The 17268-nt window shown below is 48.5% G+C and overlaps 2 protein-coding genes and 1 long non-coding RNA gene across 6 annotated transcripts in view; 1 reads left to right on the plus strand and 2 right to left on the minus strand.

Moving 5' to 3' along the window:
• Positions 1-11509, minus strand: part of INTS1 (integrator complex subunit 1) — a 72973-nt gene extending 61464 nt beyond the window's left edge. The window contains 9 exon segments of the mRNA XM_083585552.1: positions 1418-1563; positions 2270-2456; positions 4737-4842; positions 6795-6954; positions 8050-8187; positions 9072-9268; positions 9794-9911; positions 9913-10058; positions 11382-11509. Of these exon segments, the coding sequence (XP_083441678.1) occupies positions 1418-1563; positions 2270-2456; positions 4737-4842; positions 6795-6954; positions 8050-8187; positions 9072-9268; positions 9794-9911; positions 9913-10058; positions 11382-11439 (1256 nt within the window). The 5' untranslated portion in view covers positions 11440-11509.
• A 795-nt stretch (positions 11510-12304) lies between these two features.
• LOC310749295 lies at positions 12305-13844 on the plus strand. Its single transcript, XR_014541536.1, has 2 exons — positions 12305-12476; positions 13401-13844. It is a non-coding gene; the product is annotated as an uncharacterized lncRNA (long non-coding RNA).
• LOC310749118 (lysosomal alpha-glucosidase-like) overlaps positions 13567-17268 on the minus strand; it is a 39521-nt gene continuing 35819 nt past the window's right edge. For all 4 annotated transcript variants that reach the window (XM_083585600.1, XM_083585598.1, XM_083585599.1 and 1 more), the window contains exons 20-21: positions 14721-16028; positions 13567-14543 (exon numbers count right to left, since the gene is read on the minus strand). In XM_083585600.1, coding sequence (XP_083441726.1) covers positions 15966-16028 — 63 coding nt within the window. In that variant the 3' untranslated portion in view covers positions 13567-14543; positions 14721-15965. The remainder of the gene's footprint in view (positions 14544-14720; positions 16029-17268) is intronic.

Genomic DNA, 17268 nt, shown 5'->3' on the forward strand with positions numbered 1-17268 from the left:
TAGATAGTTGTTATTACTGGTAATTTTCACTTTGTGGTTTGCTCATTTGCTTTTCTTTTTAACGGTCAAGCAGTGTTTAAACATTATGAAAGCAAAAAATAATTCTAGCATAAATTTAATATTATCACTAATCAGATGCTTAAGCACATCAGACCAAAATTCTTGTACGGGGTGGTGTTCCCACCAGAGGTTTTGAACAAAGAATCAACCAAGTTAATTGTAACTAGACTTGTAGACAGATTGCTGGACTTAATGCGAATTCCACCTGTCCCTGGCACCTGCCAGATGTAGGGGAGAGAAACCCTTCCCCATCTCCATTAGCAACAATTTAAGGTCCACCAGTCTCTTTTCCTAACCACTGATGTGCACAAACTTTGCTCCTGTTGCCCTTGCTCTCTCCCGCAAGTATGCCTGGGCGATAGACTGATATATTGTTCAAAACCAGTTTGAAGTCCATATTGTGCTATCGGTTTCATAATTTTTGATGTGGCAATTTATTGTGAATCACGATGTGTGTGTGTGTGTGTGTGTGTGTGTAATGCAAGAACCACAATGCAGGTAAAGCCGTGAAGCCAGCCAATGCCTCTATGTAGTTCCATCCTTATTTCAGACATTGTGATACATTGGTATATCACGATATTTAGCCCGTATATCACAATGTTGAAAACCGGTTATCGGTCCAGCCCTACCCACAAGCAGGATTTGGCCCACCTTTGCCCTTTGTCCTACAGGACCGCCTCTCTTGGTATGCCCTGCGGAGGACCTTAAGGTCCACAAATGACAATATTTTGGAGGTCCCACATCACAAGGTGGTTAGGTTGGTCTCAACTAGGGCCAGGGCCTTTTCAGTACTGGCCCCGACTTGGTGGAACGCTCTGTCACAAGAGACTAGGGCCCTGCAGGACTTGACATCTTTCTGCAGGGCCTGCAAGACAGAGCTGTTCTGCCTGGCCTTTGGTCTGGACTCAGTCTGATCCTTATGTTTCCCTCCCCTTGTGGTTTTGATCTTTGGACTACTATTAAAATGAGGCTGCATTTTAAATTGCATTTTTAACCTGTATTTTAAATTGGTTCCCAACCCCCTATTATGTTTTTATTGTAATTTTACTGGTGTTAGCAGCCCTGAGCCTGGCTCTGGCCAGGGAGGGTGGGGTTTAAATAAAATCTATTATTATTTATTATTACTTATTACTTATTTATTATTATTCAGGTCTCCTAGCGCAGGGGTGTCCAAACTTTTTTAACGAGGGCCAGATCCAAAGTTGAGCTTTTTTTGCGATTTCACCCCAAAGTTGTTGAGCTTTCTTGGTATTGAAATAAACTGTCGCAGAGGCCGGATTAACCCAACTGGCGGGCCGGATTAGGCCCCCAGGCCTAGTGAAAGAGGGCCTTTTGCTTGGCTTCAGCCTGGGCTTACCTGACACACAGCATGTAGTGGTTGAGAAGCACTTTGGGTTTGAGGCGGATTTTGATCAGGTTGGAGACCACCTCGACGTCCTCGGAGCTGTGGGTGTTGCAGTTCATGCAGACCGACATGAGCAAGTCCTGGGCAGGTCTGGTGAGCTGGAAAGGAAGGGGAAGAAGGGTGCGATGAGGGCAGGCAGGGGAGAAAGAAGCCACACAAATAAAATTAAGATGGGAAGCTTAGCCCAGAGTTGGAAAGAAGATAAAGTCCCTACCAGAGAAGAATGGAAAAACCAAGCTGAAATGGCAAAGCTGACAGGAAAACTCAGAAACCAAAAGGATAAAAACTTTATAAAAGAATGGGGAAATTTTATAAGTTACTTAGGAGACCACTGTAAGGAGATGGAAACAAGAGCAGGATTTTGACTCACTTGTAGCATAAAAAATATTACGGACAACATGGTTTGATATAAAAATTGGAGTATGGATGAATATGCAGTTGTAGATGCTTAAAATAAGACTTTATGGAGGGGATGGGGGGGAAGTCTCAAGATTCAGAGAATTTATACAGATATGTTCTTATAAGTTTGTGTTTATTTGTACTTTGTATTTGCAAAAACAATAAAAATGATTTAAAAAATGAAGATGGGAAGCTGCCTAATATCAGGTCAGACTATTAGGATTATTTATTAAATCTCTGAAGATCACAGGGCGATTTACAGTATAAACACACACACAACATACCATAACAACAAACAAAAACAATACCTGTCCTGGATAGAATCCAGCCCCATCTCCAAGTTCAAGTAAGGGAACGGGGAGTTTCAGTTTTTTTAAAAATCCAAACCAAGCCCAGCCTTCTTACCTTGGGGTTCTGCAGCCACATCTCCAGCCTCTGCACGGCCATTTGTCGAATCTCCTTGTAGCCGCAGGTGGCAGTCAGGAGGCGCAAGAGATTCCGGGACACGTTGTCCATGGGCTGGCGCCTGTTGAGCTGGTCCCGTAGCATGTCCAGGACGTATTCCTCCACGCTCTCGGCCAGGTCGTCGTACCTGGGACAGGACAAGGCCGTATAAGAATAAGAATTTATTATTTATACCCCGCCCACTTGGCTAGGTTTCCCCAGCCACTTTGGGCAGCTCCCAACAGAATATTAAAAACACAATAAAACATCAAACATTAAAAACTTCCCTAAACAGGGCTGCCTTCAGGTGTCTTCTAAAAGTCAGATACAGTGGTACCTCAGGCTACAGACACTTCAGGTTACAGACGCTTCAGGTTACAGACTCCACTGACCCAGAAATAGTACCTTGGGTTAAGAACTTTGCTTCAGGATGAGAACAGAAATTGTGCTCCGGCGGCACGGTGGCAGTGGGAGGACCCATTAATTAAAGTGGTACCTCAGGTTAAGAACAGTTTCAGGTTAAGAACGGACCTCCAGAATGAATTAAGTTCTTAACCTGAGGTACCACTGTAGTTGTTTATTTCTTTGACATCTGAGGGAGGGTGTTCCACAGGGCGGGTGCCACCACCGAGAAGGCCCTCTGCCTGCTTCCCTTTAACCTTACTTCTTGCAGGGAGGGAACCACCAGAAGGCCCTTGGAGCTGGACCTCAGTGTCCAGGCTGAAGGATGGCGGTGGAGACGCTCCTTCAGGTCTACTGGGCCGAGGCCGTTTAGGGCTTTAAAGATCAGCACCAACACTTTGAATTGTGCTCAGAAACGATTCTTGGGCATGAAGCACAGGCTGCTTTTAGAAGGTTAACAGAGCAGGACAGGTTTGGGGCCATGGCTTTTAGGTCTATCAAACAGATTCAGGGCGGCTGACAACATCTGGAAGAAGCATTATTATAAAATGCCAAAAACAAACTAGTGGGAAACACTAAATGAGACGCATCAAAGCACGTTGAGAACCTGCAATTACAAATGCGGTTTGTCCTGAGAGCAACCCCATTATCAGCATCGTCTGTCTGCATCTTAGTTTCCAAAGGTCTGTCTGAAGAGGAAGGTCTTGATCGGCCAGCTGGAGGACAACAGGGAGGGAGCCAGGATGACCTCTCTTGGGAGGGAATCCTCCAATAGGGGAGCAGACACAGAAAAGGCTGTCTCTCATGCTAGCACCAACTGTGCCTCAGAACAGTCTCATCACCATCTTCTTCGGCCCTCAACTGATCCCGTCGCTTCTTCTTCCCAGCATTTGCCATATACAATCACTGCGGCTACAACTATATGAATTACAACGCCTATAAGGCAGGGATGAGAGAAACCACATACGGATCTACCGGGAGATCTTTGAGTGATTTGCAGGAAATTGGAAAGAGTTTGACTCCTGGTTGTTTAACTGAAGGAATGATCACTGGGAGTGGAGCACACTTCCATAAACAGACAAGCCACAGCTGTCTGAACATCATGCCCTCTATCTAACCTTTGGCTTTCTCAGTGGTCTGCCGTGCCCTGTCTTGTGACCTTTTGTCTCCTTCGTCATACATTGTGCAAGGGGGAAATGACGCAGTGGAAACAGGTGCCAAAATAACATTGGACCACCCCACCGTCGCGTGATTGGAAGATGTAAAGGGCACAGTCCAAAATGTATCTGACTGGTTTTGCATATTGTGCTAATAAAGAGAGCCTTGGCAGGGCTAGCTGGCAGCTTGCCTGTGCACAGCTCACCTGGAGAGCCAGTGTGGTGTAGTGGTTAAGAGCGGTAGACTCCTAATCTGGGGAACTGGGTTCGTGTCTCCGCTCCTCCACATGCAGCTGCTGGGTGACCTTGGGCCAGTCACACTTCTCTGAAGTCTCTCAGCCCCACTCACCTCACAGAGTGTTTGTTGTGGGGGAGGAAGGGAAAGGAGAATGTTAGCCGCTTTGAGACTCCTTAAAGGGAGTGAAAGGTGGGATATCAAATCCAAACTCTTCTTCCTCTTCTACCTGCATTACCAACTCTTGCCTCATGCCTTCACTTCATTAACAATAGCAGCAGCAACAAGTTGACTCCCCGCCACATCCCAGACACCCACACTTCAAATTAAAGCTAGGGGGTAACCAGGAATGGATCTGGGGGGTGGGGAGGAGTGTGAGTGCACCTCAGTTCTGGCACTCAAAGCAAAGCTCAAAAGCGAAGGACACCATGCTTTTGCATCTGGCTCCACTGGGTGGATCTGATAAAGCACAAACAAGGTCCTGTAAGTGTGGAGACTGTCCTCCTTTGCTGTAGGGTTAATAAAGACATAGGAAGGTCCAGCTGAATCTCACATGCTACATTTCCTTCAATCATTCTGCAGTTCTCCAGTGCTGTTTGAAGCGAGGGCATTTGTCATCAATGGGTGAGCGTACCTGGGCATCAGTTGTCCTTCCTGCTCTGGGCTCATCTTGTCCTCAGCAATCAGCAGCTCACTCTGACTGTCCTCCTCTTCAGGCACAGAGGGATGTGGGCTGTTCCCTGAAGGAAAACCAAAAACACACATTTCAACACAGAGAAAGGGGGCAAGTTCAGATGCCACAAGAAACCGTGGTTTGTCACAGTGGGAACAAGCAGCAGCAAACGTCACAGACTCATTCTCACCCTTCCTCTCCGGAAGAGCTGCGAGGAGTGCAGAAGCTTTCATTTCCAGTTTCAATTAACGACAGTTTAGTGCTACGTCTGAACTGTACGCTGTGGTTAACCTTAAACGATGGTGTAATGGTTCTAGGGGTTGCTCGTGCGTAAGTTGCCGCCACTCCTGGCTAGGTTGCCTGGTTGAACCCTTTCTGTCTGTACAGCCTCTAGCTTCGTGACTGTCTCAGTCGCTGGCAGAATCCGTCAGTGGGCGTTTCTTGAACTTCTTCCAGCAAAGAAGTTCTTTGACGCCAAGTCTCCTCCTACTCTCCCTGCGCGGAAGTCTTCTGCGCAGGGAGGGTGTGGGCAGCGGAGTACCCGTACTCTCTCCGCTAGTCTCCGGCGAGGAGTCTTGGAGCCTCCTCTCCGATTCCCCCATCTGCCCCCCTTCTCCACTGGTGTTACGCTGATTTCCTTCCCCAGCAGATGGGCTGCCTCTCTCCCTACTGGGACCCTCTCCGGCACCCCTCTGGAGCCTTCCCTCCGCCTCTAGCTCCGATGGCAGTTCCCTGACAGATGGTTTATTGAAATAAGTCCTATGAAATGACGCCATCTTGTTTTGCGACAATTTCTCTGCTAATCTCATCTTCAGATCCCAGGACCTGCCAAGCACCACCGTCAAAATTTCACACCGGGTCAATTTCTGAAAAGTTCCATTTAAGCTTCCGCATCAACACAATGTTAAGCAAACCATGCTGGAGGGATTGTACTGATCCTATGTGGTGGAACTGTTCTGTAACAAATTGATTTTGGCAAAAAGTATTTGAAGAGACTGGTTAAATAGTAGGATGCAAGCTTCAGTGAATTCCACAGCTGGCTTTGTTGTTCCTTTGTTGATAATGAAAAGGCTGATGTTCCTTACAAGGACTTCGTTTTAGTTTCAAAGGTGGCAGCTTATCAGCTGATATGTAAACACTGGAAAACTGGTACAGGATTAACGTTATCCAAGTTGTATATGAGCATCTGGCAAATTTGAGAGCCAGTGTGGCACAGTGGTTAAAGTATCAGACTAAGACCTGAGAAACCAGGGCTCAAATCCCCATTTGGCTATAAAGCTCACTGGGTGATCATGAGCCAGTCATTGTCCATTAGGCTAACAGGGTTGTTGTGGGGATTAAAGAGGAGGGGGAGAGCCATGCATGCCACACCTTGAGCTCCTTGGAGAAAAAGGTGGGACGTAAAACCAGTAAAACCATGGGTAGGCAAACTAAGGTCCGGGGGCCAGATCTGGCCCAATCGCCTTTTCAATCCGGCCCGTGGACGGTCTGGGAATTAGCGTGTTTTTACATGAGTAGAATGTGTGCTTTTATTTAAAATGCATCTCTGGGTTATTTGTGGGGCCTGCCTAGTGTTTTTACATGAGTAGAATGTGTCCTTTTATTTAAAATGCATCTCTGGGTTATTTGTGGGGCATAGGAATTCATTCATTTCCCCCCAAAAAATACAGTCCGGCCCCCCACAAGGTCTGAGGGACAGTGGACCGACCCCGTGCTGAGAAAGTTTGCTGACCCCTGGGTAAAACAATACATAGCTGAAAGGTTAACAAATAGACAATGGAAGGTAAAAAACATGACTCTGGCAGTTTAGCTTGGTTTGATTTCATATGTCAACAGGTCTACGCATACCATAATTTCTCAATCAAACACTAGAGATCTTTTAAATTTAATCTACTGGACTTCACAGTGAACACGATTAAAATGGATGTACTGTGATTGTCTTGCATGTTGATGTTGTTATCTGTATGTTCAGAAAACAAACAACCACCTTCCAAGCAACTCTCTGAATCAGAGCCCTACCAGCGCTCATGTCTCCTCCGCTGCGTCCAACCTCCCCATGCAGCAAAATGCTTTTGGGGGGCATCTTGGTGCTGAAGGCCGTCTGGATGTTTTCCACAAAGGTCTTGCAGTGGGGGCTGTCTACCCAGATACGCTCTCCCAGAGAATCCTCAATGTAAACCTGTAAAGGAGATGAACAGAAACTCCTCTCTGCACCTCCACCGAAAAGAACTAGTCCCCTATTTGTATCCCAGGGCTCAACTGTCAAGAGAACCAACACACAGGCATCAAAGCAGTTAAGCGGGGTGGATGGGTGTGCCCCAAACAGACAAGATCAGTACTTTCCAGCCACTCTTATATCAGATGCTGGTGTTACGGGTATTCAAACTTTTGGGATGACACAGATCTGTGCGATAGAAATGAATGGTAGCTGATTATTGCAGCTCTGGCGACTCTGGGCTCCCTCTAATTTTAGCCAAAATCATAAACCCTCCATAGCTTAATAAAAACATTAGCCAATGGGGTAGGATATTTCTCCACCCCCATCGTTCAGCCCGGACACTGAGATCCAGCGCCGAGGGCCTTCTGGCGGTTCCCTCATTGCAAGAAGTAAGGTTACAGGGAACCAGACAGAGGGCCTTCTCGGTAGTGGCGCCTGCCCTGTGGAACGCCCTCCCAGCAGATGTCAAGGCAATAAACAACTATTTTACTTTTAAAAGACAACTGAAGGCAGCCCTCTTTAGGGAAGTTTTTAATGTCTGATGCTGTACTGTTTTTAATATTCAGTTGGAAGCCGCCCAGAGTGGCTGGGGAAACCCAGCCAGATGGGCAGGGTATAAATAATAAATTATTATTATTATTATTATATAATTACTGTTGTATTTGCTTCTCTTTCTAGAAGCTGCCATTCCACCAGGCTGCAGCAGAGGGACTGACAACACCACTCCAATTGGCCCTTGGATTGTTTTGATTCAAGCTGGCCACTTTAAGAACTGATGCTGAGTTTGCCTGATTTCCTCTTCCCTCCCCATTGCTTTTTCCTTTTGTGACCTGTCCACCAGGGCCTGCCTTGTTTCCTTTCGACTGTGTATATCTAAAACACAAAGCCGCTCTGGGAGCCTTCTCATCCGAGAAGAGCAGGGATAAAAATACTATAAAGAGATAATTATTTTCGAGTGACAGGTGTTGAAGACGCTCCTGTCCTTGCACACAGCCTTAACACTTCCGCCTGCCTCCAGTAAGCCTCCCACACGAGCACTGCCCCAAGTTGGTGTACCTTGACAAAGATCTCAGGCCAGTTCTCGTCTTCCTCATATGCCGCCATGAGGAGATTGCAGGCCAAGACAGACACCAGGCTGTTCCCTTTGGCTTTGAAGTTGATGGAGGCGTCTCGGCGGAGGAGACTGCACAGTGCCTGCAGAAGCAAATTCCCCCAGTGAGAACAAGCAGAGATCCTGAAAGTTTCCTACCTGCTAAGAAAGCCCTCCATGTACATGATGGAGTCAAAAGTTAAGCAGGTTTGTATAACAGCTTAGAGTTGATTCTATCAGTTAAGGGTCTTCTATACTCTTTTTTAACCAATTGTCCCCGAGTGAGCTGTGAGTAGCTGATGGAAAGGGGGCAACATCGTCATTTCCTGTATATTGAAAAAGCATGCACCATATGGTTTAAAAATCAACTTTGGTCTTTGTGTTCCTTAGGGCTACATTAGTTTTCTCCAATAATAATAATAATAATAATAATAATAATAATAAAAAATTTTATTTATACCCCGCCCTTCCCAGCCAAGGCCGGGCTCAGGCCGGCTAACAACCAATAATAAAAACAAGTTGAATGAATACAACTTAAAAACAAGATTAAAATACAACATTAAAACATTAAAATGCAGCCTCATCACAGGAGGATAAAGGAAAAAAGAAAGAGGGGAAGGGAATCAAATTGACTCCAAGCCAAAGGCCAGGAGGAACAACTCTGTCTTACAGGCCCTAAGGAAAGAAATCAGATCCCGCAGGGCCCTGGTCTCATGAGACAGAGCGTTCCACCAGGCCGGAGCCAGTGTTGAAAAGGCCCTGGCTCTGGTTGAGGCTAATCTAACTTCCTTAAGGCCCAGGACCTCTAGGGTGTTGCTATTGAGGACCTTAAGGTCCTCCGTGGGGCAGACCACGAGAGGGGGTCCCATAGGTACAAGGGTCCTCCAAAATATCCAAAAGAGATATGTTCCATTGTCTATCCCACCACGCCCCTAGAGTTTAGTCAATATTTCTAATCTTGATGCACAAAGAGAAATCCGGCTCTCACCTCAATCACTCCTTCCGTGGCAAAGATGTTGGGCTTCATTTTTGCCAGGTACATCAGGCTCAAGTACAGGGTGGTGTCGGGCTTTGCCCGGTTCATTTTCAGCTGCTTCACGGCCCCACATAACACCCCTTCGATGCGGTCGTCATTGCCTTCGGCTTCCGCAGCCTCAATCTCATCCAGCAAAACCGCTGGGGCCACTGCAAAGAGAGCCAGACAAGAAATGGGTTCCTCAGAGCCCTCAGCCTATTGGCAGGTGTCATTTTTAAGCAATCCAAATAAATGTTATACCAAAGCTCAAGGCAAATGACTTCTGGGGGGCTGGAAAAAAGGTAACACTCTTGATAACCTAAAGGTGGGGTGGACAATCTTTTTGGTGAGAGTGCCAAAATATTAAGGAGCAGAAGTCTTGCAGCATGGTTCATATTTGCCCACAGGGCTTGAAATCTGCCTCAGAGCGACAAAGTCCATCATCTACCTTTGCATCAAAACATCTGCATATGTAACTGATGTCTGTTGGACACACGAAGAATCTGCTGGATCAGGCCAATGACCCATCAAGTCCAGCATCCTGTTTTCACCATGGCCAACCAGATGCCTTTCCTGGAAACACTCAATCAGGATTCGAACACAAAGCCCTCTCCCCTCCTGCTGTTTCCAGCAACTAGTATTCAGAGGTGTATATTGCCTTCTCTGGAGCAAAGGGTCTTTCCCTCTCTCTTTACCTTCAATGGGGACCACGGAGGGCTCCTTGATGGAAGGAGAAATGGCCCGTTTCTCAGCCACGGCTGCCTCCGCCAAGCGTCCCAAGGCACTGAGAGGGGGCGTCGAGGAGAGTTTTGGGGCGCTTGGCAAGACTGGAGGCAGCCTCCCGCTTCCGCTCGGAGGGCAACCCGGCCGAAGCCGGCTTGAGCAGCGTGACGGCTGCTTTGGATTCATTGGACTGGCCTTTGGAACCCAAGGCGATGAAATCTCCCGGAGGCGGGTGACCTAGGAGGAAAGAGAGAGCAGTTCAGAGAAATGCAAAGTCAGGGAGAAAACAGGAAGCTGCCTTATATCGAGTCCGACCATTGGCTCAGGTAGCTGAGTATTGCCGACACTGACTGGCCGTGGCTGTTCAGGAGTCTTAGTGGGCCACAAGCTTCACATGAGAGAACAATGTGATGCAGCAGCAAAAAAAACTAATCCCATTCTAGGCTGCATCAACAGAAGTCTAGTGTCCAGATAAAGGGACGCAAAAGTCCCACTCTGTTCCGCCTTAGTCAGACCCCACTTGGAAGAGTGTGTCCAATTCTGGGCACCACAATTTAAGCAGCATATTGACATGCTGGGACGCGTGCTGAGGATGATCAAGGGTCGGGAAGCCAAGCCTTATGAGGAGCAGTTGAAGGAGTTGGGTATGTTTAGCCTGGAAAAGAGGAGAACGAGAGGAGATAGGATAGCCATCTTCAAATACAGTGGTACCTTGGGTTACATACGCTTCAGGTTACAGACTCCGCTAACCCAGAAATAGTACCTCGGGTTAAGAACTGTGCTTCAGGATGAGAACAGAAATTGTGCAGCGGCGGCGCGGCGGCAGCAGGAGGCCCTATTAGCTAAAGTGGTGCTTCAGGTTAAGAACAGTTTCAGGCTAAGAACGGATTTCCAGAACGAATTAAGTTCTTAACCCGAGGTATCACTGTATGTTAAGGGCTGTCACATGGAGGAGGGAGCATGCTTGTTTTCTCCTGCCAGGGAGGGTAGGATTCAGGTAACAAGAAAGGAGACTCCAGTGAAACATCTGAGAGCCACTCAACAATGGAACGGTCTCCCTCTGGAGGTTCTGGACTCTCCTCCCTTGGAGGTTGGATAGCCATCTGCCATGGAGGCTTCAGCTGAGATTCCTGCCTTGCAGGGGGTTGGACTGGATGACCCTAGGCAGACCTATGGGTCCCCAGACGTTGTTGGACTACAACCCCCATCACCCCTGAGCTCTGGCCTTCCTAGCAAGGGTGATGGGAGTTGTAGTCCAACATCTGGGGACCCATAGGTTGAGAAAGGCTGCAGGGGGTCCCTTCCAATTCTGTGGTTCGTAGGTTTCCAAGCAGAGGCTGGACGGCCACCCACCAAGGATCGTCGAGCTGTTACTCCTGCGTGACGGGGGGTCAGCCTAGATGACCCCTGGGGGTCCCCTCCCAGCTCTGCAGTTCTAGGGTTCTACGTCATTCCTTTTGGGGGGGGTGGAGAAGAGGGTTTTTCGTTTTTTTGGGCGGAGCTGCCCTTCCCCCCCCCCCCGGGTCTCGTGCACGCGCTTCCCCACCCCCATTTACCCACCGGAGGGTTTGGCGACGGTGCTGGGGCGGCGCGCGGCCGCGGGCTTCGGGCGGTTCATCCCCGCGGAGCCCCCTCCCCGCTCCCGCCCTCTCCGCTTTTTCCCCCTCACAGTCGAGGGGCCGGCAGGGAGGGAGTTAACGGAGAGGAAGGCGGAAGCGGAAGAGGCCGCGCGTACCCTTCCCGACCCGGAAGAAAAATAAGGCGAGGGAGGGGAGGGAGCGCTCGCTTCCAGGCTCTGGGCTCCGCGTCTCTCTGTCGCCACCGCGCGGCCGGGAGGGGGAACTGCAGGCTTTTCTCTCCCCCTTTGCCGGAGGAGCGCCACCTAGAGGTTCGGGATGGTTTCAAGTTAAGCGAGCGGAGGAAACCGTGGCAATGTCTTTCGCCACCTAGTTGCTGGCGGCGGGGTAGCTGGCAAGGGGAACTGCGACGATGGGGCTCCCAAGCGCTAGACTTACTGATTATTGACATTTCTTTAATTAAAAAAAAACAAACCAACGATTTCCACCCACACACCACCACCATTGTAATCCATGGGCCAATGGCACTAGACAGGGCTAGCAAAGGGGGCAGAAAGGGTTATACTTTTTGAAATATACTCAGAGTCGCAAAGTGATTTCATGCTCTTTATTCAGCTCATAGTGGTGAGGAGGAATGAATGAAAGTCCCCTCAAAGCATCTGCTTTATATACATTATTTACACAATGGGCTGCACATGATTGGCTAATTCCGGAATTCTACTGTAAGCCAATCAGGTTGTGGATTCACTTCTATCTGGAGCATGATTGGGTGGTTCCTGCCAACCAATCATACTGCTGCATTGTTCTAGGACCAATCAGACTGCTGCATTCTGAATCCTATTGTTCTAGGACCAATCAGACTGCTGCAGTTTGGATCCTATTCAACTCAGTACATAACACTTTTGTTCTTGCTTTTGTTATGTGTTTTGTGTTTTCACCTTGTATTTTTATGCCGTGATCTGCCCCCGTGGTCCGGCCCAGGATGCATCACCGTTCTGAGCAAGGCAGCAGAATGGACACAGATAAACAAAGCTTACGGATGTCACACAAAACACTTTGCGCCATTGCTATTCTGCAGGTGAGGTAGAGAGGGCTGAGGTTTTTTCCTGGCCTTGATAGCTGCTGGTGGTGGTGGGAACAGGATACCAGATGTAACCTGTGATGGCTTACCCAGTAGGCAGACTATTGGGCACCAAAAAGAGTGAAATTTGACAGTTGCAGTTCATAGTTCACAGAACCATAGAAATGTGGAGTTGGAAAGGAACCTGAGAATCATGTGTTGTGGGGGAAAACGGAATCTTGCTTGATTTCCTTACGTTCCACTCTCTTCCTCCATTTCCCTGTTCTCGTCATTACTTATCCCAACTTAAACCAAGGTGGCGTCCTACTAATGCGAATTGAAAGAATGTGAGGAAATCAGATCCCTGCCGTGTGTTGCACATCATATACCTGCATGTACGTTTCAGTGCATGTATAAGTTTTGTGCCGTTCATAAAACAAAATTTTGACGCTTTGCTATTTTGTTTTGAATTGCAGATGGAATGTAGGGTATGAGTCTAATACCTGCAATTGTAACCTGCGGCCCTTCTCTGTGTGCCCTCTCAATGGGAAGTCCAGAGGGTGACACCAGAACGGGCCCTTTCAGTTGTGGCTCCTTGCTTGCCGAATGCTCTCCCCAGGAGTTATAGCCATAGTTCTCCATCTCTGTCCTAGAGATGTTGGCACCCAGAGCCAGCCATGCTTCCCTGACTCAGCCAAATACGACAGAGAGTGAAAGGACATTCAGCCAGTTCTGCAGCCAACGCAATAACTAGTGTTGATTGAGGATTTCTTCCTAGAAAAGCTTTTTAATTTTTATTCAGGACCACAGTCAGCTGAGAAAAGAGTTAAGCCACCAGCTGTAATTCCAGTTGTCATTCCCTGCAACCCCCAGCTACCAGTGTTTGCATTTAAAACGAGAATGGCAAAGCTGCATTTAACATTGCACTGCTGTATGGCCCAGGGACAGGTTTGCTCTCTCATGCGTTGCTTGAGAAGTGGCGAGCGGATCTTGCATCATTTCACCGGGGTCCTGAGTTTCTGCCAAGACATGCTTTGCAGGTTTGTCGTTTTGGTTCTCTTTGAATATGCCCACCAAGCATTCATGAACTGAAGTGAATCGCTTTGAACTCTTTGAAGGTTTGTTTTATTGAGAGTCAATCTGGGTACAGCCAGCCAGAGAGAAATGGCAGATGCAAAGCCCAAAATGAACAGGTAAAAGCTAAACAATCCGAATGCGCCACTCTGTTTGTTTTTCACCATTGCTGGCCTTTCCCAAATGGCCAGAAGCAAAGCAGGCAGCTCCCTGGCTCTGCTCTGTTCACGAAATTGCAGGTAGGGGAAAGGAGGGATCTGTATAAAAATAGTGCAACTGAGCATCCCCCCCTCCCCAAGGATACATTCTGAATCACTGCAGACACATTCAAACAGGAGGCGGGTTCATAACCAGCCCCAATTCCCTTTTGGCGAAACAAGCAGGTGTTGGGATGTGATGCAAGAGGGGCAACCTCCGCAGCACTGAAAGAAGCGAACCTCACCTAAGGCGGCAAAACCCCAAGGGGCCGGCCTTGGGCAAGGCTGTGGGTTAGGTCAACAGTGGCATCTATCGCTTGAGCAGCTCGTGGAGCCCGGTTCAGTTATCGCTGAACCAAGAAGAACCTGTGAGCCATCGAACAAATGGGGTTATGGCGAAGTGAAAACCCTCTGTTGATCTTTGTGGGTTTAAAGCAATGTTGGCAAAAGAGGGCTTTGGCTTTCGATGTTGGTTTGAGAACAAGCTGTCTTGTGCCGTGTACCAGAACTCCAGGTGAGTTCTCTTGGGCTCAGGTCCTGGAGGAATTTTGTTTTTACCGGCTCCTGCACACAGACAGCAGGCCTAAACAGGCTAACCAGAAAACATTTGGTTGGCCACAGTGACGATGCTGGACGGGGTCCGTGGCCTGATCCTGCCAGACACTTCTTAGGAACCGGAAAATGTCCAGAATTGAGGCTGAGCCTTGGGAGCCCATTCATACTACACATTTACCACTGTAAATGGCCATCCCCCCCCCCCAAGGATTCTGGGAGCTGTGGTTTGTTAAGGCTTCTGAGAGCTGCGAGGGGACCCCTATCAGTGGCGTAGCGTGGGTTGTCAGCACCCGGGGCAAGGCAAGTAATTTGTGCCCCCTAACCCATGGATTTGCGCCCCCTAACCCTAACCCCCAGATGTTGCGGCCGGTGCGGCCGGCCCCCCCTGCACCCCCATGCTACGCCACTGACCCCTATTCCCCTCCCAGAGCTACACTTCCCAGAGTGGTTTAATGATCAATCCCTCTTCACAGGGAATGCCTGTTTGTGGAATGCTCTCTCAGAACCCTGAACAAACTACAGCTCCCAGAATCCTTTGGCATAAGCCACCACTGCAGAATCATATTGCTTTAAATCAGGGGTCAGCAAACTTTTTCAGCAGGGAGCCGGTCCACTGTCCCTCAGAGCTTGTGGGGGGCCAGACTATATTTTTTGGGGGAAAGGAACGAATTCCTACGCCCCACAAATAACCCAGAGATGCATTTTAAATAAAAGGGCACATTCTACTCATGTAAAAACATGCTGATTCCCGGACCGTCTGCAGGCCGGATTGAGAAGGCAATTGGGCCACATCCGGCTCCCGGACCTCAATTTGCCTACCCATGCTTTAAACGCATGGTGTGAATGTGCCCCAAGAGAGTGCTCAAGCTTTAGCGCCCTCTGCGGAAACAAAAGGGTACTGCGGTGAACATCACCTGCCCCTCTCATTGGCACAGAGGATGAAGGCTCAGGAACCTGTTCTCCTACCTTTGCCTGGCTTGGAGGTGCTGCACTTTCTGCCCTTCAGGTCCTGCTCCCAGCAAAAGACAGCAGAGACCCTGGTTTGCATATCCTCCCCTCCCCAAATCAGGACCCTGGAGGGTAGGGTTATGCTGGACAAACATGTGGCATCTTAGGAAGAAGAGGTCCTCTCCCCCCAACTCAGCCTTGCTATCTAGGATCCTTTAAACCAGGAACACCAGGCACTGGGCTTGGGACGCTTGGCATGCATAGAGTCCCTTCTCATGCAGCGGCAGAGACAGTGCGATAAAGGATGCAGCAGCAACAGCACAGAGATCCTGGGCTACCTTTAGAAACACGCACAAAACTCACGCACACAGATACACAGTTTAGGCACTCTAACCCAGCGAAGGCGACGGAGGCGTCTCCCTTTTCCGATGGGAGCAGCAAAGCGTGGGATGGCTCGGTGGGACGCCCAGCAGCGTGCAAGAGACCCTCGCCCCATCGAGGGCCAAGCTGAGACGGGGCTTGGTTTTTGTTTTTTGGCAGAAATGCAGTAAAAGCCGAAGCAGCAGGGAGTCCCTTTTCCTGAGGAGACACGAAGAAGAGAGCGCGAGGCTCGGGGCCACGGAGATCCTCTTAGGGGTGTGCGGCCCCCATCCAGAGGGCCTGGACGGGCGACAGACCCGCCTGCTGGCAACAGTACATTCAGACGGCTGGGGCGGAGGGAACTCTGCCAGTCTCACATCCAGTGTACGCTGAATCCGCGGCTGAGGTTGAGCTGCAGGTCACTCACAGTGAGAACCTACGAAGGAAGAGAGATCAGTGATTAGCTGGGGCCTTTACTCCCTTCATTAGGACGCGGGTGGCGCTGTGGGTTAAACCACAGAGCCTAGAACTTCCCGATCAGAAGGTCGGCAGTTTGAATCCCCATGACAGGGTGAGCTCCCGTTGCTCAGTCCCAGCTCCTGCCAACCTAGCAGTTCGAAAGCACGTCAAAGTGCAAGTAGATAAATAGGTACCGCTCCGGCGGGAAGGTAAACGGTGTTTCCGTGCGCTGCTCTGGTTCGCCAGAAGCGGCTTAGTCATGCTGGCCACATGACCTGGAAGCTGTATGCCGGCTCCCTCGGCCAATAAAGCGAGATGAGCGCCGCAACCCCAGAGTCGGCCATGACTGGACATAATGGTCAGGGGTCCCTTTACCTTTATTCCCTTCAATAGTTTGCGTTTCTAATAGTTATCCCTCCCGCCCCATTTTTCTACTGCAATTATTTTTTTTAAAAAAGCTGCCAGTGGTAATCTAATAAATTGTTGGCTTCAAGTTACAAGAAAGGAAATTCCGATTAAACATCAGGAAGGACTTTCGGAGAGTAACAGCTGTTCAACGGTGGAGCAGACTCTCTCAGGAGGTTCTGGACTCTCCTTCCTTGGAGGTTTTTAAGCAGAACTTGGATGGCCATCTGCCATGGATGCTTTAGCTGAGATTCCTGCATTGGACCTCGGGGTGCCTTCCAAATCTACAATTCTGTGATTCTAAGTGAAACCTGCAGGAAAATGTTGCAGCACGGAGTGCTTCTGTTTAGGGTTACAGCCAACCATGTCCTATTCTTTCTTTCTTTCCATATATTACATATCATTTCCAACAATCATATAACGTATTTTCTTATCTTATACAATGTTTTGGACTTCCATCAACCGCATCTGAAGATTTTTCAATCTTTATCACTTAATCTACATTTCTTAATTTCCCTATTACTTTTGATTGTCCTTAACTAATAACTCTCTTCATAATCTTCTCTGCAATATTTCACATAATCCTCCTTACAAAACTTCTTGCAGTCCTACTAGCGTAATCTGTTTATTACAATTGCTTTTCAAATAGTTCAAATATTTACTCCAGTCCTCCGAGAATCTCTGGTGCCGCAGGTTTCGAATCCTTCCTGTCATCTTATCTAATTCTGCATAGTCCATTAATTTCGTCTGCCACTCTTCTTTCGTCGGTAGTTCTTCTTGTTTCCATTTCTGTGCCAATAATATTCTTGCTG

The sequence above is a fragment of the Podarcis filfolensis genome (assembly GCF_964270895.1).
Source record: "Podarcis filfolensis genome assembly, chromosome: 14".
NCBI classification, from domain to species: domain Eukaryota; kingdom Metazoa; phylum Chordata; class Lepidosauria; order Squamata; family Lacertidae; genus Podarcis; species Podarcis filfolensis.